At 42.6% G+C, this 22,875-nt stretch overlaps 1 protein-coding gene across 1 annotated transcript in view; it reads right to left on the bottom strand.

Moving 5' to 3' along the window:
- Positions 1-15,741: 15,741 nt before the first annotated feature.
- The window catches only part of grin2ba (glutamate receptor, ionotropic, N-methyl D-aspartate 2B, genome duplicate a), an 87,389-nt gene continuing 80,255 nt past the window's right edge, over positions 15,742-22,875 (bottom strand). Inside the window, exons 14-15 of the mRNA XM_062438496.1 lie at positions 22,581-22,819; positions 15,742-18,075 (exon numbers count right to left, since the gene is read on the bottom strand). Coding sequence (XP_062294480.1) covers positions 15,742-18,075; positions 22,581-22,819 — 2,573 coding nt within the window. The remainder of the gene's footprint in view (positions 18,076-22,580; positions 22,820-22,875) is intronic.

Genomic DNA, 22,875 nt, shown 5'->3' with positions numbered 1-22,875 from the left:
ACAGTATGTGAGCTCTCACGACAAAATGACACGTGTTTGCCCTTGACATGCCGACAGTAAATGAGGACATTTTGCATCAGTGCAAAGATTTTACATAGAATTCATTTCAAAGTGTTGAATCTGTCTGTCTGGTCCTCAACCAAAGGTCTACAGTGTCCACAGGCTTCAGACGCAGGCAAGTTAGATGTCACTCAAGCAAGAGAACGGGCAATTAAAACTCAGCTGGAGCATAGTTCTATAACCTGAGCGCGTGGAGAGTGAAACAGTGGATAAGTGCCTGCACTGTGTGCTCACTGCTCGCTCTGAATACAATCCACTTTTAGTGTCATTTTTATGTAAAGGTGTGAGGCTTTTTAGAATGTTCTATTCTGCTATTGACTCTGCCTGTAATAACCATTAATGATACCATTTTGAGTGCAGATGCTTTGATAACACTTGCAAGAATCACTTGTTCGTGTAGTTGCTTTAGGGGCATTTAAAATATACTATATACATCATTGTTGTTCATTTTATATGTAAATTAATAAATATTCAATACTACACATAATGTTAGGGTCATATTTGGATTTATACTTACAGGATCCCTATATAGATTTAATTTTTTGTACAAAAAATATATAATATAATGATCATTAAAGGCAGTATCCTTGCATTCCCAATATCCTGCACCTCATATGCAAGAGTTTGCCAAAACACTCGCCTGGACAACACTAGCATCCTGTAGAATTGACTGCTACAGTGTAGCAGTCAATTCATGCAGCAGCAACAAATGGCCTCATCGCAGTAGTGATTTGCAGTTTCCTTGATGACCACATGGAGTCAGAGTCCTACAACAAACATGCAACTGTGATGTGATGCTCAGTATCTGGCCTTTGGTTTACAGAAGCAGACTGAATAAGAAGAAAATAGCTCTCATATTATTTTGTATGAAATCCCGCTCCATCAATCCCTTTGAAGTATGCGTTTCTAAAGTTCTGCTTTGGTAAAAATTTCACAGTCTTTGATCCTTCTTCATCTGGCGTGTCCTACAATATCACAATTAGTATCCCACGGACATTTAATGTTGTATCAGTAGAATGGGCAAAGCTTTGATAACACATGATAATACATAATACTGAGGACACAGAGAAATGAGATCCTGAACTTTGATTGCTACTAGGTGTGGTGCCCCTTTCACAATTTTGATCTCTTCTTGATCAAAGAGCATGACGCAGCCCTGTTGAAATACACTTGCAGGAAATCTGAATCACTGACCTTAACTGAGCCTGATGATGCAAAGATGCCTTTTTCTCAAAGAAATTTCAGTATTTGCTCTGTGCATTACCATTAGAGTGATTTTTACCATGCTACTCTGGTAATCAGGCATAGAAACATACTCTACAGCTGCAGTTAAATAGCATACCCACTTGTTTGCTTATTTATCAAACTAGAGAGGTGGCATACAGCCTTGGACTTATCCACAGCATTGTGCAAGCATCAGTGACAAGCAGTGACCAGCAGGGAGCGCTCTCTCCTAATGTCCCTTACCACTTTCACATAACTCTCTCACACTGAGGCCTGCTGCCACACTCTCCTCGTCTCCTAGCAACCGCAGAACCCTGCCTCCAATCACTACGGATACCGGGAGGGATGGAGGGAGGGTGGAAGAGTGTGAAAGAGGCAGAGGAGGAGGAGGAGAGGCTAGCTGGGCATCAGCATCAGCATCCCAAGCAGCAGAAATGAAAGCTGAGTGCAAGGTAACAAGTCAATGCACAGGGCTTCAGAGGTGGATCATGTTGGGTGAGGGGTTGTGGGGAGGTTGGAGGGGGTCCGGTGGTGTGAGGTGAATCATGGAGCCAAGGTTCTCAGAGACATATTGAGATCATAATTCAAATCAGCCATATTACAGAATGGGAAGTGGTAGAGAGTGATTGCCCCACTTAAGCCAGGTTATCTTGAGGGTCCCCTTTGCTTAGCCTCCACAGCTCATTGTTCCTCCTCCCCCAGCAGCTCTGCTTGTCCTGTCTTCTTCTACTCTCCCCACTTTCTCCTGGAGCCCATTAAATTTGATGGTACCATCATCATCTCTGTTCTGTCCTTGTGACTCGTGGCGGGTCTCTGTGCTTTAGAGACCCGTCTCTGAGAGAAAAACTCCACTCTTCCCTGGGGGAAGAGTGGAGTGTGATCTATGTTTCTTTCACACACATGGGGTGTGCATGCACGCATATACACACATACACATATGAATTCACAGAGACAAAAAAATATACATGCATGCACACGTTCTGTACTGTACAGTGCAATCCTGCATCACATCACGCATGTCACATACATTTACAGCGGTATGTTATGATGCATCATAGTCCCATGTCACGTAGCCTATATAATATTCTGAGCATGTCATGCATCCAAACACAAAAAAACACACTTCACTCACACACCTACACATGCTCATCACTCGCAGCTTTCACACACTCCTTGTGTGATGTGACAGTGACCTTAGACACTGGATCTCCTTTTCCCTGTGGCGGCTGTCATGTGGGGATGCGCAACAGAGATATGCACATGACATGTTTCAGTCAGGAAGACTGAGCCATGTTCAACATCAAGCTGATACACAACAGGACTCGCTGGAGTGAAAACTGACAGGTTGTATGCAGCTCACAATAAATACAACATGATACTCACTTAAATGCAAAATAACAGAGTACTATATGATGTCATGATATGAGACAGTGTACATACACAGAATATATATTATATAATTGTATAAATTGCACATTGGAATTATTTCATGGCAAGATTCTTTATGTGCTGCAGTGTGACTTGCCTGTTAAGTGTTGCACTGATGTCACATCACGTCACACATCACAACCAAAGGTTTTATCAATACACTGTAAAATGTTATATTATTAATTGTAGCCTGTGATGACATATTTAGAAAAAGGAACATTAAATCTCAGCAGGAGAGCAACAGTGCAGTGATAATAAACGCCTGCATAAAGAACATCAAAAAATTGAATTTCTGTGTGAATTATATCTAAAAAACGTTATCAATATTTACAACAATGCAATCAAAAATGTTAAAAAAATTAATGTGAATAAAAGTGATGGCACTAACAATAATCCTAGGACTAGCACTAATAGCACAGGCACTTATTATATATGATTTTTTGGCTACAACTGCTAGTATTTTGAATTATGATAAACTAGTGATATATATGTATACATATATAAAGAGTTTTTTTTTATGATGTAACATGGTGTATCATGATATATATGTGTGTGTGTGTGTGTGTGTGTGTGTGTGTGTGTGTGTGTGTGTGTGTGTGTGTGTGTGTGTGTGTGTGTGTGTGTGTGTGTGTGTATATATATATACATATATGTATATGTATAGATATACATACATACATACATACATACATACATACATACATACATACATACATACATACATACATACATACATACATACATACATACATACATACATACATGCATATGATTAAACTCATTGGTTGAACTCAATGTACAATACAATTTATTTTGAAGTACATTGTGTTTCCAAGTGCTGCCACAGCACAGACAAACACATTATCCTTTGCAGAAATCTGTTCCGGGAAGAGCAGCGCCATAATATACGCCTGCAAAACTTTAACTCTGTGCCACAGAAGAGATGAAGGCGGGAGAGGAGAAGTGGGAGGAGGGAGGGGGAGAACATGTGTATATATGTCTCTGTGTGTGTCTCTGTGTGTGTGTGTGTGTGTGTGTGTGTGTGTTTGTGTTTGTGTTTGTGTTTGTGTGTGTGTGTATGTGTGTGTGCGCGCGTGCGTGCGTGCGTGTGTGTGTGTGTGTGTGCAAGAGGGATTGATAAAGAAAGAGAGAAAAACGCTGGCTGCTGTTGCCGAGGCAACCATCTCTCTCCCCTCTCCTCTTTAACCCTTTCTCCTCAGCACTTCCTTTTCACCTTCTGTCTTTTACCATCACAGCGATCTCTCACTTGTTGATGTCCTATCATTCCATCTGTCCCTCTCTTTATCTCAATGCATCTCTCTGCTCGCCATCTCTCTCTTGAGATGTCTGTTTCTTTCACTGCAAAATAAAATCTTGATTCGTGAGCTGTTCCATCTCATCCTCATCTTGATTATTCCTCCTCATGTCAGCACACCTGTCATTTTGTCTGCACACATGTGCTTTGTTAACTCTGAATCATTCTGCACTACAGAACAGTAATAATTTGTACTGAACTGTGTTGAGTACCAGAAAGTAATTGTTTTACTACAGGCGTTACTGATGATTTGATTACATGCATGGTGCAATAACACGAGAGCTGGCACGCAGGAAGTGATTAAATAGCCCAAAGAAATAAATGAATGAATGTTTACTAAATGAATATGATTTAAAGGCAGGATGTTGCAGTTAAATGTATGCACTGTATGCAACTGTGATCACAGTGCTTTAAAATGTTGGCTCATGTATATTATCCCTGTTTAGGAGAAGTTTTTAATTAATCAGAAAAAGAAGTATTGGGGACCACTGGGGAGTAGAAGTCAAGTTTGAAAAAAAGAAAGAAGTGTTTATTCACTTTGTTGGTGAAAGTTTGATGAGAAGATTGATGATGAAACGCTCATGCTTATTCTAAATATGAAGCTACAGCCAGAAGCTAGCTAGCTAGCTTAGCTTTGCACAAAGACTGGAAACAGGGGGAAACAGCTAGCCTGCCTCTGTCTGAAGGACCTCTAAAACTCACTAATTAACATGTTATTATTTATTTATCAGTACAAAAAACAAATGAGAATTTGTGGTTTTATAGGGGGTTATGTTATGTATATTATTTCTTGGTCAGGACCAGTATCTTCTTTGAATATATTGGTTGCCTGGATCTGGTCCCAGCCAGGAATTAGTCTGGCACATAACCACCTATAAGACAATAAAAGGTGATTTTGACACATTGGTTTTTGTATGAATTTAATAACTTGGGCTGTTTCCCCCTCTAGTCCTGTTTTCAGTCATGTTTCCAGTCCTTGTGCTAAGCTAAGCTAGTTAGCTGTTGGTTTTAGTTTCATATTTAGGTACAACTGTTAAAGTGTCTAACTATTCCTTTAAGGCACGCATTGCCCGTATTGCTACCTAAAAATAATTTGGTGAACTTGTGAATTTGAGCCCAAATCAAACCAAACTAAGATTTGCAAGGAAATTAAGTTCATGTCTGTGTGACCATTTGATATGATGGACATCTGCAAATGCAAAGTAGGACATCTAGAGGTCTCTAAAAATAATGCTTATGTGCCATTCTTGACTCTTTCCAATTTCCAGTCTTTACACTCTCGCTCTTCAAATGCTGCATCATGAAATAAGCTGCCGCCCCCATAAGCCACCATGCTACATTTCTTCTGTGTATTGATCACATGCAGTATACTGTATAGAGCATGAATGCTGGTGTGCTGTCAAGCTGCTATGTGAAATCTGTTCCTGATGTGCTTTCACAAGAAGCCAATGCCTGCTACACACACACACACACACACACACGCGCACACACGCACACACACACAATCCTAATGACCAGCCAAATTAAATCTCAAGGAACAGTTTGTTCGCAGTGTGTGCGTGTGTGTATAATCAGCATGCTTCAAACACAATGCATCTGCCTTCCATTATTCCATTAAGCTATACTAAACATGTGAATTTGAGCAAATTTAAATATTCAGCCTCTCATGTTCGATCTTTCAGACACTCTGTCTCACATTTACTGAAAAATGAGCTTCAACCGATCATTGGTATGTAAAGATATCGCTGTAAATCATATACTCTATACTTCATTGCTGCTTCATACCCTTCTCCTTTCTGCTTTTTGACATAATATATCCTGTTGCTAGGTAACTGTTAATTGTTAAAATGTAGGTACTTCATGAAGAGTAGAAGAGAAGGGACAAGTGATGTTAGAAAGAGGGGAATGACAGAGCAGCCATATAGATGGATGGTGGTGCAGCACAAAAAAAAAAGAAGCTGAGCAATATTCAGAAAACAAATGAGTCTTCTAAGGTCACAAGTTTCAAGGATGAAGCGAGTTGTGTCACTGAAATGGAAGTTTGCTTTACTGCACTCAGTGAACTACTGTGGCACCTCCACTATTGTCATCTGTCCTTTTTACCCCGCTTCTCTGCTTCCCCTCTTATTCTCCATAATCCAGTGAACTCTCATCCATAACTCACAGGCCCTTCTATCTTTTATTACCAAGATACCCCCCCCCCCCTCCCCCCACACACACACACACTTCTCCTTTCTATCCTAATAATTCAAGCTGACACACAATCTAAGGGAGCCTTGGACAGAAGTAGTAAGAGTGGGATAAAGAGAGGCAGATAGAGAAGTAAAGAAGCAACAGTAAGGAGGAAAGGAAAACTATTTTAGTGTTTAGAGAGAGTATCAGGTGACATATCAGATGATGTGCAGACATTCTGAGGCAGCAAAGAGCAAAGTTTTGCTTCTGACTGGCTGCTGATTAGAGTTAGCAAAAGGTTTCGGCCTTCTGATACACCCGTGTCGAGATTCAGTCAGTCCAGATTTCTGGCCTGGAGTCAGACTGGTCATGCAGGCCTTGGCAGTCATGTCTTGTGTGTTTTCATGACAACTTTGTGCCTGAACACACCAGTACTAAGCAGTGCTTTCGGAGAATTCGGCTCACCAAAATAGAAAAAAACACAAAGTTCATCCAGCTAATCCTTAACAGTCTCATAAATACAAAACTATTAGGTATGTTTCACAAACGAAGCTGGCATTAAACCTTGCACATGACTCGATCTTACTAATATATCTCATCTTTTTACCTCACACCTCACTCCCTCCATCAATCATTTAATAAGTCTTGCTTGCCAGTATGACTGAAAAATGTATGTGAGCTAAGAGTGAGGGGGGGGGGGTGCTTTTCCAGGGATGATGGATGGGGAGGTGGGTGTCATCATAGGTAGGATGGGGACAGGAGGTATGCTGCATGCAGGTATGGAGGCTCAAAAGGAAGAGGTCATGTATTTATGCTGAATGCCAAGGTAGTTAGCTTGTTAGTATAATTTATTTAAATTGAAGAAAACTGTAACGACAGCGCCATCTAGCAGGTAGCCGCACTCCTAGCATGATTTGGACCATTCACTGTGTTTGCCTAGTTTGCTCGTGTCAGCAAGTTTGCCGTCATGTCCCTGAACACCCTGGCTCAGACACCTATTTGCTAGTTGTGGTCTGTGGGGAGTGCAGGTGAGAGTCTGTGCTGTGAGCTGTGCAGTGGAGATTCGCCACAGTCCAGCCACTTCATTTCATCTACACTATTTCGGGAGGTAGCTGAAATGATAGTCTGACGTCCTAAATTCAACCCTCTCCCTTCATCTCTAATGCTCCCTTTCTCTCTCTGAAAACTCATTCTCTTCCCCTAATGTACAGGCTACACTTCTACACTCCTCCCAGCTTCACTATAACCTCTATACCTTTTAGCCATGCTAGAAACACGGCCCTAGGGTTGGTCTTCCACTTGGTCATCTATACTGAAATATCTCAACGGTCAACTGATGGATTGCCATAAAATGTTGTACAGACATTCATGTTTCCCACAGGATAAACTCTTGTGACTTTGTTGAACCCCTGACATTCCCTTCCATCAGCATTTGATGTTTTTAGTGAAATGTCACTGTGTACCAATACCCATGGTGCCAAGAGGATGAAACCTAATGATAGTGACCCCCTGATATTTCTTTCAGTGCCAGTAGCAGATCAAAATGTTCACTTCTCCTATGAATATCTCAAAATATAGCCGACTAGATATACTACATACAAGGCCACAATAAGGTCAACATTTGTGGTTTTGAATGGATTGCCATAACATTTGGTAGGCTACACATAATTATCCCCTAAGAATGATTACATTGCAGTAACTTTGCTGGTCCCTGACATTTCATCTATTGCCACCATGGTCTCAGCTGTACTTTGTGTGTAGTGCTGATTAGCAGATGGAATTTCCTATATGCTAAATAAAGATAGTAACCATGGTAAATATTACTTTGTAAACATCAGCATTGTCTTTGTGAGCATGTTGCCATGCCGATGTTAAGCATTTAGCTTAAAGCACAAGAATCACTTGCATGGTAAATTCACAGGGTAGTCTCTAAACATGTCTCTTATAAAGACTGACTGCTCTGTATAATGAATACAAAGTCTCAGTCAGTGGCCGTTCTAACCACTCTTCAAGCAGCTGCCATGCATTTAGAAATCCCCCAACTTCGGTAGGTGGAGGTATACGATCGCCTGGTATCTCACTGACAGGAAAAAGAGTGCTACAAGTTTCAGTAGCTGGTAAAGTAATTTTTGAGTCATTGGTATTGATGAACAACCCTACCAACCGCCTGCATATATATTGTGGTAATTTTGTACTACTGGGCAGTAAAAAACTTACATGCATCTTTAAGTCACTTGGATCTGCTTGTTAAAATGCCAAAATATAAAATATACAGCCTGCAGAGCCTGGCTCAGTGGAGAAGTAAAACAAAAAAGTTGTTTTCTGACTTGCAGGGTTTTTGGAATGGTTAGAGGTCAAAACTGCATGGTGAGAACTAATGCTAATCACACACCTACAACATCGTTTTCCACCTTCATGAAGCATCATAAATCAAACTTGGGTAAAAGCTGGTGTTTGTATAAGTGTGCGTAGTACGTAGTAGACATGAAACGTTTTAAATGCCCTCAGTTTATTCCAGCTGAATATATCTCAAGACATTAGTAGCCTAGCTAAACGCACACGATTTTAGCTTTGATTTCCTCTGGGATGTTTTGCCTGTATCCTTCTTTACAGAATGCCCTGCTTATTATTCATACATTTAAATACATTTGCACAGGGGGCCTGCTCAGAACAAGCACAGTATTACACTATTGGCAACTGAACAGCAGTGGAGACCGCTGGAAGATAAATGCCCTTCTCAATGTCAGTTTGATGGCAATTGCTGAGACAGGGGAGGGTTTTCTTCATTTACTTCCATCATCCAGATTTTCCAACCTGTCCCGCTTCCCTGACCTCAGATAATTATTGTGTATTGTCTTTTACCAGCTCTCCCTTGTGAAAGACATTCTCAATATCACTGTTGATCTCTCCTGAATAAATAAAGGTATAAAGAAATGTCACTATAGAGTCAGACCACTTTGTGTTGCCTCAAAGGTGAAATGAAATGGGTGCCAGTTCAGTTTGAACATCTTTTTTTCAATTTCAGAACACACAACAGCTGTGCTTGAGGGCACAGAGAACAGTATAATGGGATATCTTATTTTGATGAGGTCCCAGGCAGGTGTACTGTACTGTTGTGCAGTCCTGCCTGAGAAGTAATGGTGTGTGTGTCTGTGTTGTTGGGGGGGGGGGGGGGGGGGGGGGGGGGGGGGAGCAGCCTGAGAGAACCCTGAGGGGGCTGGACGGCATCAGACGAAAGCTTTGTGGAGCGCCAGCAACAGTGCGGGTTGTAGAGGGGACAGACCCAGACCCAACCACTCCACCATACAGTCACCATATGGCCCTCCTTTCTCAGGCAGCCCTCCCCTCCCCTCTCCCAGGAATTCCTGCCAGCCAGGAGAGAGAGAGATAGAGAGAGAGAGAGAGAGAGAGAGAGAGAGAGAGAGAGAGAGAGAGAGAGAGAGAGAGAGAGAGAGAGAGAGAGAGAGAGAGAGAATGACAGAAGATCATGCACGCCTGTGAAAGTAAAGCAAGAAAGCGAAGGAGAGAGAAGAAGATTATGCAGGCGTGAATGTTCAGAGAGGACGAATAAAGAAAGGAGGTAGACAGGCTGGTTGTGTGTCCACTACAGTGGGCAGACAGACTCAGTCCGAGCCAGAGGGATACGAGAGCCATGCACAAGAGATGCAAGAGGGGGAGAATTTCACTGGTATATAAATGCACCAACAAAATGAAATTAATCAAGAATTGAGAAAACGCTGAGGTGTGTGTATGTGTTTGGAGGCAGAAGGTTAAAAAGTACAAAAGTAAACACAAAAAACAAAAGCTTAAAAAGACTCAGTGCCATATGCGTGAAACTTAGTTTTTTATTATTAATACTCAACACTTCATTTTGTTCATCATGTACAAAGAGAAAGAATAGTCTTATTTGAGCACTTATAATTGTAGATATCAATATTATCCTTATTAGAAGTACCTTAATGATGTTTTTTGCAATTTTTGTCATGACGTGGTTAATTTCGTTATTGAGATTACTTTGATTCGATTCCATACAAAAAAACAGAAGGTAAATGTTTCCCCCAATATTCAGTATTTACACAACCTGTACAATTATTTGTTTTTGTGTAGTTTTGTTCGTATGGTGTAAAAATTTTGGTATTCTTTCAAAGAAAAGGGCCACAAAAAGAGAAAAAGAATGGCCAAGAATAATATTATGTATATCATTATGTATACAATCGATACTATTCATATGTTACATTTTGTCAACCCACAGTAAATTTAATCAGTGTTACATGGGTGTTTTCATAAACCTGTTCCACCGTGTGAAATACATTTAGTAGCAACCCCTTATATGTCACGTTATCATTAATTTTCATTCAGGTACAGCAATCCGTTCTCATGTTTTCTGTGCGAATTATGAAGATGGAAAATAGCAATATTAACAAAGCAAACAAAACTGTACACAATTTAATAGAAAATTTGTATGCATCAATACAAATCAAATATCAATACACATAGGTAGAGCTTTAAAATATTAGTAAACAAGTTTCTGTCATGAATTTAGGTGAAATGTAAAATCATAAGCTGCTAAATTACTTAGATTTTCACAGCAAATTAAGCAGAGAAAAGATCACAGTATAATTCTTCCTATTTGCATGTGATGAAATCAAACTCACAAGTGATTAGCAGTTCATCTCATGTCACCATGAATGTTAGAAATATCGATGTGAAACAAAAAGATCAAATACTTTCCCTCCGAAATGCAAATTTCCACAAGTCAGTGTATCGATCCCTGCAGCTGACCACGTCACACTGTTATTTGGTCCCATGTGTCAGTATCTCTGACAGAAAAAACACACGTCAGCTGAGGTGATATTTACATCCTCCACCTTGCGGATGTTCCAGCCCACTAACTTGCCACAGCCGTTTCTGGTGTTGTAAAAATGTGACACAGTGTTTTGCTCTACATGAACCATTTGAACAAATGTGTTGTGGCATGCTCGTGTGCAGGGAAGGGAGGCTGGGACCAGTGTGGCCTTAAGGGAAATAAAAACTTCTGATGACGCTGCTCGCTCTGCATCACTGGCCGACCTGTGCACACGCTGGCTACAGAGCAGAGCAGCTGGAGGTGGTAAAAGGCCTGATGATAGCATGTTTGCCAGTGTCAGGTGCACCTTCACTTCCCAGCTATTTGCAGAAAACTGGCCCTTGCTAGCCTTCCAGTGCGTGAAAAAACAACAGGAACTGATGCATTGGCACATACAGTGTACAGTAAGAGCATTTTTGTGTTTGGTCATGCTGTTTATTGCAAATGAGAAGAATAAATGTGGTGTCTTGTATGAAAAATATGCGAACCTAACAGAGTTTATGTGCGCACGGATACATTTTTCACTTTTCAATCAACCATCCAGACATGAAAGCAGCTGAGGAGAAAAACAGAACAGAGATGAATTTCTTCTCTCAGGGCTGTGAGGAAGATTATAGAGACTTATTGGAATCAGTGGCATACAGAAGACGAGCAGGGAGATATTTTCTGACTGCATGGGGACAAAATTGCATATGTACACAACAAATTAGAAATGATATTTCCCCCATCTCGTACAGAGAAACAAGCGGTGCAAGGTGCACAAAATAAATTAGAATACAAAGCATTTAAGTGTTGCTGTCAAATAACAGTTTAGTAATATGTGAGCTAAAATATAGCAACACGTTGATTCCCCCTGAAGCAAAAGTCTACATGAAATGAGACATGACAGAGCAAATGTTTCACTTTTTAATAAGGGGTTGCACAAATGCATTTCAGCTTCAAACAGATTCTCAATAAGGAGAAACTACACTCGTTCTTGGTTTTCCACAATAATGTGCTGAAATCCTCAGCAATCAACAGCATCAACAATGGAAAATGCCGAGTGTGCATTTGTGTGTGTACGTGTGTCTGTGTGTGCAGTATATATACTGTATGTATATATATTCATATATATATATCTTCCTTTACCACAGTGATGTCTATCCCAAACATAGAGAGGGAACAGGATAGGCCGGGCCGACGATGGCTCTAAATTCTGTGTTCAATCACTGTTAGAGAGCCCAGGTCAAAAAAATGGGCAACAAAAACACAAATGTCTTGTAAGTTTTTAACAAGGATTGCTGCTTAAAAATGAAGGATCACAATATACTGCCTCTATATGCAAATATCATCTATGTATACATGTAATATTGTATTACATAAATGTGTAGATAATTGAATTTATCTCAAAAAGCATGAAGAATAGCTTACCTTAAAAAGAGAGAATCTAACACAATTCAAGGGAAACTTAGCAAAGACTCCTAAAACTAAACTTTCCCCTTTTATCACCAAACGTCTATACCTACAGTAAATTATCCTCAAATTCCAACACTTTAGTGAAAATAAGAAAAAAAGCATAATTCTTAACATAATCAGTATACTGATTGGTAAACTATCATAATCAAGTAAACATGAGATCAAAAGAAAAAGAGGTTCAATTATATCACTTATGATTAGTAATATTTGTGTCTTAACTATATTTTGCATATTTTTGTTGATGTATTTTTTTGTTTTTCTGAGTTTTTATTATTGTTTTGTTTATTTCTTAAATTGCTGTAAAACATATCGAAAGTTACATCCTGTCTGTCTGTGTACTGTACAAAGTGAAAAGAGTTTTAAATATATTATTTACAAGGAAAAAGATTTAACATACTAATGCTGACACTGATTGATGCCACCTCCAAAGTCTTTCTTCTGCTCGCTCTTATTTCCTCGTCATTTCCCATTCTCCTGTCTCCTTCTCATACCATCTCTCTGATAATGGTTGACCTGAACTTTCAAAATGTGTGCGTATAAAAATTCCAGAGATCCCAATCTATTTATTAGGAGTGCCATGGGGGGGGTGGGGGGGGGGTGAATCTGTTTGATTTAAGGCTAACTCGATCAGTCTCACTTTGACAGTGTTATCTGTGGAGTGAGGGAGGAAGAGAGGCTGTTGAGAATTTATGAATAGTTTATCAGCAGGTTAGAGGAAAAAAAACAGCTCTTATCATTCAATTGTGATTTGCTTCCCTCCACACACACACACACACACACACACATGCATGCACGCACACACGCACATCAACCGGTGCACACTGGTGCATTTAGATCAGGGTATAAGATAGAAATCCACAATGACAAAGATCACACTCTACACACTCCAGCAGCTTCAATCTCAGGCCATCCCTCCTGCGCAATCTCCTACAGCCCTTGAACTTCTGACACCACCAGCTAATCGAAGATCAAACCTTTAAATAACTAATAGAGGATTCTTTATTCTGTACAGTAATATGATGAGTCATCATCAGACAGCTCAGAATGGGGGGGGGGGGGGGGGGGGAATGGAATGATAAGGCATGTCTACTGAGTGCCTGAACCTACACTGAGTAAAAGTCCTGTGCAATAAATGAGGCCTCTCCAGCTGAAATGACTATCTACATCAGTCAAAGTAAAGAGCCGGAAAGCTTTTGCAAGATGGCCGCCTCGGCGACACCTCGGTGCGTGTTAAAGAGGCCTCCCCCCCCCGCCCCCTCTCTCAAATAGACATCATCCTCAGCAAAAGCTTTGATCAGCATCATTGTCGTGGGGCAGCAACACTCTACACATTTTGTAGCGTTTCGTCTACGTAAAAGACAAAAGTGCATTTATTAATCATACACAACGTCCAAATAAAGTTCTTTGTGTGCACCTCGCAGACTGCTTACATGAGTGAGTAGTAAATGCCGTCTACGCGATACTAGTGAGAGGCCGAAAAAAGTAAGTGCCTGGTGACTGTTATCATGTAACCTGAATAAAAGAAGTTGTGTAAAGGCTGCCGTGTTGTGGAGTGAGACGCATCAGTCAATCTGCGACAGTGGGACATCCTGAATACAATTGCGACAGGTTCATAAAGCACTGCCCGTACTTTACATATGAAATTTTTTTTTTTTTTTTACGAAGTTTATAAAACATCTCCAACGGCATCTTGTATCTAAACCATCACCAGCAGCAGCGTCTCAAGCCGGCTGTAAATTTTCTTACTGCAGTTTTGGCTCATAAATGTGAAGAGGACACCGAGCGGTGCCTGAAATCATGCCGGTCCGTCCTGGCGCTGCCGTGTGAGGACCACATGTGAACTGGAGGACACATCCACTGGAGACCATTAAGGCACGTCCTTCCTCTCAGTATCTTCAGCTATCAGCCTCTGATGAAACATGTTTGTTCACAGTTACACAAGTTCAGACCGTCAAAAAAAAAAATGTGTTTTAAGAGTGTGTGCACTTGGTTTTTGTAATGTCTTGAAATGTTAAATAAGGATCCGTCGGCTCTAAACGTGTCTTCGGGATCCGGTTGGAGCTTTTTTCCAGGAGGAGCAGAAATAAATGAATGAGCATGGAGTAAAATATTCTACAGAAAACCAAAGAAACCCCCCAAATAACAGGAATTAAGGACTCAGTCTTTCTGGCTTGTTGGTTGAAGTAAGAACAACCTTCCTGCAGCCACCAGGGGCAGAAAAAAGATACAACTAGAGATACTAAAACAGTAGTGAAATATTATACCAACAGAACATAAAAACAAGAAAAACTTAGTGATATCATAAGCAGTGTTATCATAATCAGTACTAACATCTTTGTTATTGACAATGTTATCAATATTATTGTTGTTCTTATACCCTGTTTTTTTCTATAAGAATATCTTATTATCATTCATGATTGTATTTCTCATAGCAAACAAGATCGGCTCTTTTGGCATCAGGGATGAGGAGGAGGAGGAGGTCGAGGAGCAGGGGGAGGGAGGTGCAGAGAAAAAAGAGGAGGGAGTGGGACGAGTGCAGGACGGGGAGATGGACAGGCCAGGCCAGGCTGTCTCCTTCCAGAGAGAGAGAGAGAGAGAGAGAGAGAGAAAACGAGAGAACGAGAGAGAAGTACCAGTCATCTCCTGTGTAAACGTGACAATGTCTCCTTTCTGAGGTGACACAGGGGCAGATGGGCAGTTCGCTCCTCTCTCTCTCAGCGGGAGCTCTCAGGCGGCCATCGAATCTCACCAGGCTCACGCGTCCAATATCAAACTAAGACGAGGTGTCGCCTCTTTGCGATGACAACCAAGTACATTGACTTCTGCCTCACTGGTGGATCAAACGATGGGCTCGAGGTTGAGTGCGTATGTGAGGTTGAAGGGAATGTTAATTGACTTTGTTTGGACATAAAAGTAGAGTAGCTTTGGCTTTCTGAGAGAGGATTAACATCCCACACCTCCCCCAGGGTGTCCTGATTTTTTTAAACCCAGATTTTCTTGCAAAATTAAAGATTTTCTCAATTTCCCCCGCTTTTTTCCTATTTGAAAGTCTCTACATTTGTCACTTTTCAGTCTCTTCCTCCTCTGGCTCTCTCCTCTGCTACCTCATCTTACTGTCTCAGTATGGGCTAGGGTTGCAGTGCGAGGACAGTGTCTTTTAAAATCATCCCTGATCTCCTAACACTACATACCTCCATATTCCTCTCCTCCTTCTCCCTCGCCACTCCTCCACCTTTATCTCTCACACGTCAGACTCAATGCTGGAGAGTTTCTCGTACACATGGCCATTGCTTCCATTGAAGGGGCGCGGGGGGCCGACCCCCAGCATGGAGCCGTGGTGGTTCATTCCACCGAGGCTGAGCTCTTTCGGGAACCGGGGGGCCACATTGGACATTACCCCGGCCGTGGCGGATGCTGGCAGATAAGATGTCGTACTCATCTGGCCCCTGAAGTCACTTCGGCTGTTTTTGGCAACGTGTTGCTGCTGCTGCTGCTGCTGCTGCTGCTGCTGCTGCTGCTGCTGCTGTTGCTTTTTCATGTAATATTGTTTGGCTCCGTGCATCAGACACTGGTCGTCGCCAAAGGTGGGTATAAAGGGGTTTTGGTTTACCCGGTCGGGGTAAAGAGATTTGGATAAAGAGAACCCTGCCCCGCCTCCTTCCATCAAAGACCTATCCCGCTCTCTCATGTCTCTCTCACCTATGGAGCGGCGGTGCAGGCCATCACCACCTCTGAACAGGCCGAATGGTGAGCCGGGTCCTTTCCGGCCCTCACCTCCGTAAAACAGTGGGTCCCTGTCTCTTTCCCTTTCTCTCTCCGAGCCCCCGTGGCGCTCGAATATGTGTGCGAAGGGGCTGGTGCCCTCCACGTAGCGTTCTTTCTCCTTCAAGCTGACACTCCTGGGTGGGGGCAGCATGCCTCCTACACCTGCGGTGCTCATCCCTCCGATTCCACCCAGACCCCCCATCAAACTTCCCATCCCGCCCGACTCCTCTTTCTGGAGGTCGACGAACGCGTCGTACGAGTGCTGCCTCCTAAGTGGCTTGCCGAATCCTCCGCTCTTCCTCCTCTGCTGAGCCTGAGATTGAGACTGAGGGCCTGCAACCATACCTCCACCTCCTCCCCCACCTTTCCCACCCCCCATCTGTTCCAAGAGGTGGTTGTTATCCTCGCTGATATCATAGAGGTTCCCTGTCTTTTTACAGCCCTCGCAGCGCATGCAGGTCGCAGAGCTGGGTCGGCTGTTTCCTCCGCCTCCCGAGGACCCGCAGCTCATACCACCACCATACCCGCCAACACCCCCTCCTCCATGCATGGACATCTGTTTGCCTCCTCCTCCCCCACTGGCCCGACAGTTCCTGCACTCCCACTCTCCCCCTGCCAGCCCAGATCCTCCCCCACTCTTTGAATCTGACTTTTTGGGTTTGCTCTTGAGAAAGTCATCCACTGGAACCAGGGTGGTGCAGGTCCCCACTACTCCTTCTCTATTCCCAGGGCCCTCTGTCAGGTCCACATGTTCCCACTGGGGGACGCCCTCTTTGGGCCGAAACTGGTCCAAATAAAAATCTCTAACACTCTCCTTTTCTCTGAAGAGATAGGAGTTACCGTCATTGTTTCCTCCTCCACCTCCTCCTCCTCGCTTGCGTTCAGCGGGGAAAAGTGGCGGGGAGGAGGAGCGGTGGCCATGGTAGTGGTGGTGGCTGATGTGGTAAGGTTTCCTTCTGTAGCCTAGCTCGATCTCGTCCAGCTCCCGTCTGGACTTGGCAGAGGCCGGCCTCTTTTTCAGGCTATCACGGTATTGTTTGCGCTTCTTGGCGTTACCCTCCAGGTTCCCGTAAGTTACTGTGTGCGTGGAAATGTCAGAGACATCTGACCGTATGTTCCCATCGTCATCTCCTCTCCCTCCACAGTAACCGTGCCCAGGAATGAAGGTGGAACTTGAGGCACCTCCCTTGAAAGAAAACTTCCCGTACAGGTCAGGCAGGCCTCCCTTGAAGCCCTGACCCGAGGGAGGAGTCTGTCCAGACAGCAGGTCAAATTTGCTCATGTTCCTGTGGGTCAGTGCTGAGCAGGGCTGGGTGGTGAAAATAGGGGCCACCCCTCCACCTATGCTGTCACAGTCGAACATGCCGCCCTCCAGAGAACTAGCGCTGCCCAAACTATGGGGCCTGTTGGGAGGGGGTCCGCTGAGCCCTAGTGTTGAGCCGTGATGGTGCATGTAGTGGTCCTGGTACAGATTACTGTCCTTCAGGTGGATGTTGCCAAACGTCCTCTCCACCTCACTGATGTAGTCGCTGAACATGTTGTCTTCTGGCATGTACGGTGGCTTGCAGTCCGAGTGGCCCGCCAAGCTGCGCCGATGTTCGGAGATGTCATAAACGGAGGATTCGCGGCGGATGAAGTCCAGAGCGCTGTGCGGTGAGCCGTTCACCCCTGACAGGGAGGCCATGTTCTTGGCGGTGCGTAAGAGGCGCATGATGTTGGAATGGGTGTTGTTCATGGTGGCTGATGGGGAGTTCAATGCTGAGCTGCTTTTCTCTTCAATCTGCACCCCGTGGATACAGCTGTAGATGCCCTGTGTGGTGGAAATACAGACAGGAGCAGGATTAAAGTGTGAACATCTCAAAAATGTAGTCATTTTAATCATTGTTATTATTGTATTCCCACAAGATAAGATGACACAGACTGCAGTCGTAATGGCCCCTATGTGTGAATACATGCAGCTAAACAACTATATCTATTAATTGAAGCAGACAAAACCTATTATATAGCTCAAGATACACACTTACACTGCATCCTGACCACCCTGCTATTTAAACCCTAGAATGAAGTAAAGTGAGTTCAGCTCTTTCTGTTGATGCTATCAACACCTTGCTCAATAAATGCAGTATATAGTATATAAAACAGATGTACATAATACATGTAATTGACACTTTTATGACAGTATCACGTGGTATATTAGCTGGTGTAAAATAGAGGATAATGTAGCTGCGTTGGATGATTTATAAAGGCAAACGGGCTGTAAAAACCCCAGGGTCCTTTGGTCAATACCTTTTAATCAATGTGATTAGAATTGGGTTGAACAATATCCTCTGGCGGTTATAAAACACCTCAGTTCCACTACCTCTCAACACCACTGGCCACCAAACAACCCCCCCCCCCCCCCCCTTGCCTAAGAGAAAGGCCAAGCCAAGGAGACGCTAAGCGGAGCATTACAGTGACAGAAAGATTAACTGCTCCATTTGTATTCAGTGATGTATGATATAATATTCAGATAAAAAATGAATATACAGAGGAGACCCAAGCAGGCATGACAGATGAGACGGTAAAGGATAGGATCAATTCCAAACAATGATTTTAGTCAGTTTTCCTGGATGTCTGTGGACAGCTAAAGAAAGGAAAGGATGCTCTGGCCACTGTAAAAGATCAAAGATCAGCTGACCTCCATCCCGCTCACCAATGCAGAGGTCAGAGCTCTGCCAAGAGGTTAGAGGTCAGGTAGCTGTCAAATGCTCCATCTTCTCTGCTGTTAAACTATGACTTTTCCCCACCTGCTCCTTTTTATCCACTAATATGACTCGTTGACCCGCAGCTCTCTTTTCCTGAGCCGTTCACTTCTGCTAGTTAATTAGCCACATGGACAGTGCCTGCAATGCAGCAAAAAAAGGGCCTTGGTCCCTCATTCCGGTTTCATAGATAATGTTATTACTTCCTTCAATTTCACAGTCTGTTAACAGCCAAGTATGTAAAGCTTGACAGTGGATAAAACCAAGAGAGGTTAACACAAATACAAAATGACTCAACGGCAATCTAGAAATATGGGATTTGAAGTGGAGGACGAATGTTAACCCCCACCTGGATGTTGTTTTTTTTTTAATTTACTTGGAAGTATTTTTCAATGTTTGATACTTTTTGATACGTTTCTTCTTTCTTTCCATCTGCCTATTGATATAATTTGTCATCATCTCATCTCTTGTTTTTTCTTCTTTTATTGTCCTGATTACACCCCACCTGCTGCTGTATCTGTTACATCATCTTCAGGCAAAACAAACAAACAAACAAACAATACAAAAAAAACCCTCCCAAACAACAACAACAACAACAACAACAACAACAAAATCAGAAGAATCCACTTTAATCTTAGGATGATCTTTCCCCATTAGCTTTTGACCATTATAGACAGTGAGGTTGTATTGTATTTAGCAATGATGGCATTTCAGGGCAAGGTCAGGATGAACATTCATTGTGCAATTTTAAGCTCTCTCTCAGGTGCACGCACACGCACATGCACACGCACACGCACACGCACACACACACACACACACACACACACACACACCCGCCCACACACTCACACTCACACACACACACACAGGAATAAGGCCTGGTAACAACAAGTTAATACCATGGTGCATCAAATCTTGGACATTTAACAAAGTGATTGCTGCTTCGTATTCAACAGCAGATTTGTTCTACTCCACATGGCCGCGTAATGTAACAGTTGGCAGACTGCTGCCGGCCAGTTGCTACACTAGCTGATTATTTGGGGAGGATGTGTGAACAGCAATAACTGCAGGTTCCTAAGAATTTTCAATCCACCAGGGGATCACAGCAAAATCTATAAGTGATTACACTGGTACAGAGAGGCAGGGAATCAACAAATAACTAGCTGCCCCCTATGTAAGATTGCATATAGAGTGCCTGCATGCAACAAATCATAATTTAATACTCACTGTGTGTGGTGGAAGTATATGGTGCTAAATGCAAATGAACTGCCATGATTTGATGTGAGGGCAGTAAAAAGCAGAGTGATTAAACCTCTAATACATTTACTGTTCTAAAGTCATTAGAGGCCTTTTAAATCGATATAATTAATTTGTTTCAGTGTTGCAGGTGGGACCTGGAGGAGCAGGTAGTCAGGGGAGAACGGATCACAAAGCTGTCGAGCCCCTCAGAGGGAGGGAACGCTAACAGACCATGAAGCCATGACCGAAACCACGTGACTCACGCCAAGCGTGACAGATGTCTCATTTTTTACACTGCTGAGCTTAAATGTTAATTGCGGCAGTAACAATAAAGTTTATTGGATTATGCTGTGAAATTAAAAAAGCGGAATCAATCTGAGTGGCAAAGCAAGAAAGAAAAAAAAAAGAAAGGCCGAGAAATGACCGCGGCTGGAGAGAAAAAACATTTGGAGTAAATGAGAAGGAGACAATGTGATGCTGTGGCTCAGGACTGTGGAAAGATAATGAACTGTAATTTCCACCGCTGCTGTTTTGCAATGCCTGGGTCGTGCTGCATATGCAAATTAACGCTGTCAATGAACATTTCCCCTGAATATTTTAACATACTGAATTATCTGCCTACATTTGTGGACACACAGCGTTCATTTATGTTATCATAATGTAGCAAAGACAGAGGTCATTTCTGTAAATGAGAGCAATCATTGAATGTTACACAAAGCATAATTGCTCTCAGATCCAGTTCTCATACAAATTATAATGATGTAATAAAATAAAAAAAACAACACCACCAACTAGCCTGTCTTTGGAAATGAGAAGTCAACTGACATTTTAGTGGCTGATAGTTTATGGTCCTTCAGAAGCGTACACGCACACGCCAACTTAAACAAGGTAGCGTCAACAACATAAAATTAACACAATACAAAACAATCAAAGTTGGGCACTGAGGCGTAATATTAGAGCAGAGAAGGGGAAAATGTTAGGTTTTTTTTTTTTTTTTCTTTTTCTTTCCTGTAGCCTTGCTTTTTTGGCACAAGCAGCCCCGGTGCCACAGCAGCATATCAAATGGAGGGAGAGAGCAGCAGTGTGTGGCTCTCTGCTGTAAATTAGCCACGTGGTTTAGCCTGCAGCGGTTCACCTTCAGAGGCACACAGTGAATTACACCAGAGCCATGTCAAAACAATTGGAATGCAAATCAAATACCTTGGGGGTGACTTTGCTCTCCTGGGATCTAGTAATCTACCCTCTCCGGTTCTGTGGCTGATTTTTGTTGAGTGAAATATTGATTTCGGCTCAACTTTTTGTAAATATTTACCTCTCGGACGTCAGAAAGGCCTAAACATCGACAAAGAAAGAGAAAGCTCCGATACCTGTATATAGTTTAGAAGTGAGAATTCGGTTTTGGTTGGGCTCACTTAAAAATTTGGGATGTTCAGCTGAAGTTTCAAAGAATGAATTGCTTTCATTTCAAAGACATTACCGGCAGTAAAGCTGATGATGATGACCTTACAGACATGGAGAAGTCAGTGATGCAGTGAGAAATGGGAGAATTTAGCATATTTGAATGTTTGGTTAACAGCACACCATGCTGATAAGAAAGAATTTACACCCTTCTTTCCTGTCTTTTGTACACGCCAACCTACAATCTACTCTTAATAATATAAGGAAAGATCATCTTTTAAAGCAAAAAGTGTCTGTGTTGGATGTTTTAATAATAATCAGCTGTCATGTTTAGCTACGTGATGACATTTCAGGTAGTGTAAGCGCAGTCTTCAAACAGTAGAGTCTAAATATTCAGATTAATAACAGATTTTCCTCATCCACCACTCTTCTCAGGTTTTAAACTGAAATTTCCAGCTTTCCAAATATTGTCACCCTTTGTACTTATGAGAGACAAAGCCTGCAGAACAGCTGTGGGAGGTTGTGTGTAAACTGCTGTTTATTTGTGTCAGTCGCTGCAAAATTTGGAAAGTGCGCCAGATAGCAAAGTGTGTTACTACTGGGCTAATGCTCGATTTCAATGCTTGAAAACACGACCGTGGCGTGAAATGCATCAGCTTGAGTGTGCTGGCTCTGTCTCAAGCAGACTTAATTGGCATTGTCGAATAGAATGTTTATTAAAGTACAAGCCAGAGCGAGTTGATCAACATATTTCACTGGAGAGAGTCTTTAACTGTGGTAAAAAAGCCACTTTCTCTGTTTCATATTAACATACCATACAGATGGATATATTAATTATCAATTACGAACTCATTTGGACACTATTATGTATATCAGCTTTAAAATATGAGCACCATTTCTTGTCATTCCTGTCCTCCCCCTCCCCTCCCTATCTCACCCTGCTGATGGAGAAGACGAAGCCGGGTTGGCCGGAGCAGACCCCCATGAAGCAGAAGCGCAGCTGCCAGTAGAACCAGTGCTCGCAGATGAAGGTGATGAGTGACAGAGCCATGGCGGCTCCGAGCATGTAGAAGACACCCGCCATGTTGTCCACATCCAGCTGGCTGGACATCACTTCATTTTTCTCGTGGTGGCAGATTCCTGTCAGCCACAGGGACTCTAGCTCCTCCATTTCACCTGGATGGAAAGAATGTAAACACAGGTGGGGGTAGATGGGCGGAAGTGGGGCGGAC

The sequence above is a fragment of the Scomber scombrus genome, chromosome 18 (assembly GCF_963691925.1).
Source record: "Scomber scombrus chromosome 18, fScoSco1.1, whole genome shotgun sequence".
In the NCBI taxonomy this organism is placed as follows: domain Eukaryota; kingdom Metazoa; phylum Chordata; class Actinopteri; order Scombriformes; family Scombridae; genus Scomber; species Scomber scombrus.
Note: the sequence above shows the minus strand (reverse complement) of the source record. Positions and strands in the feature narration are given on the sequence as shown.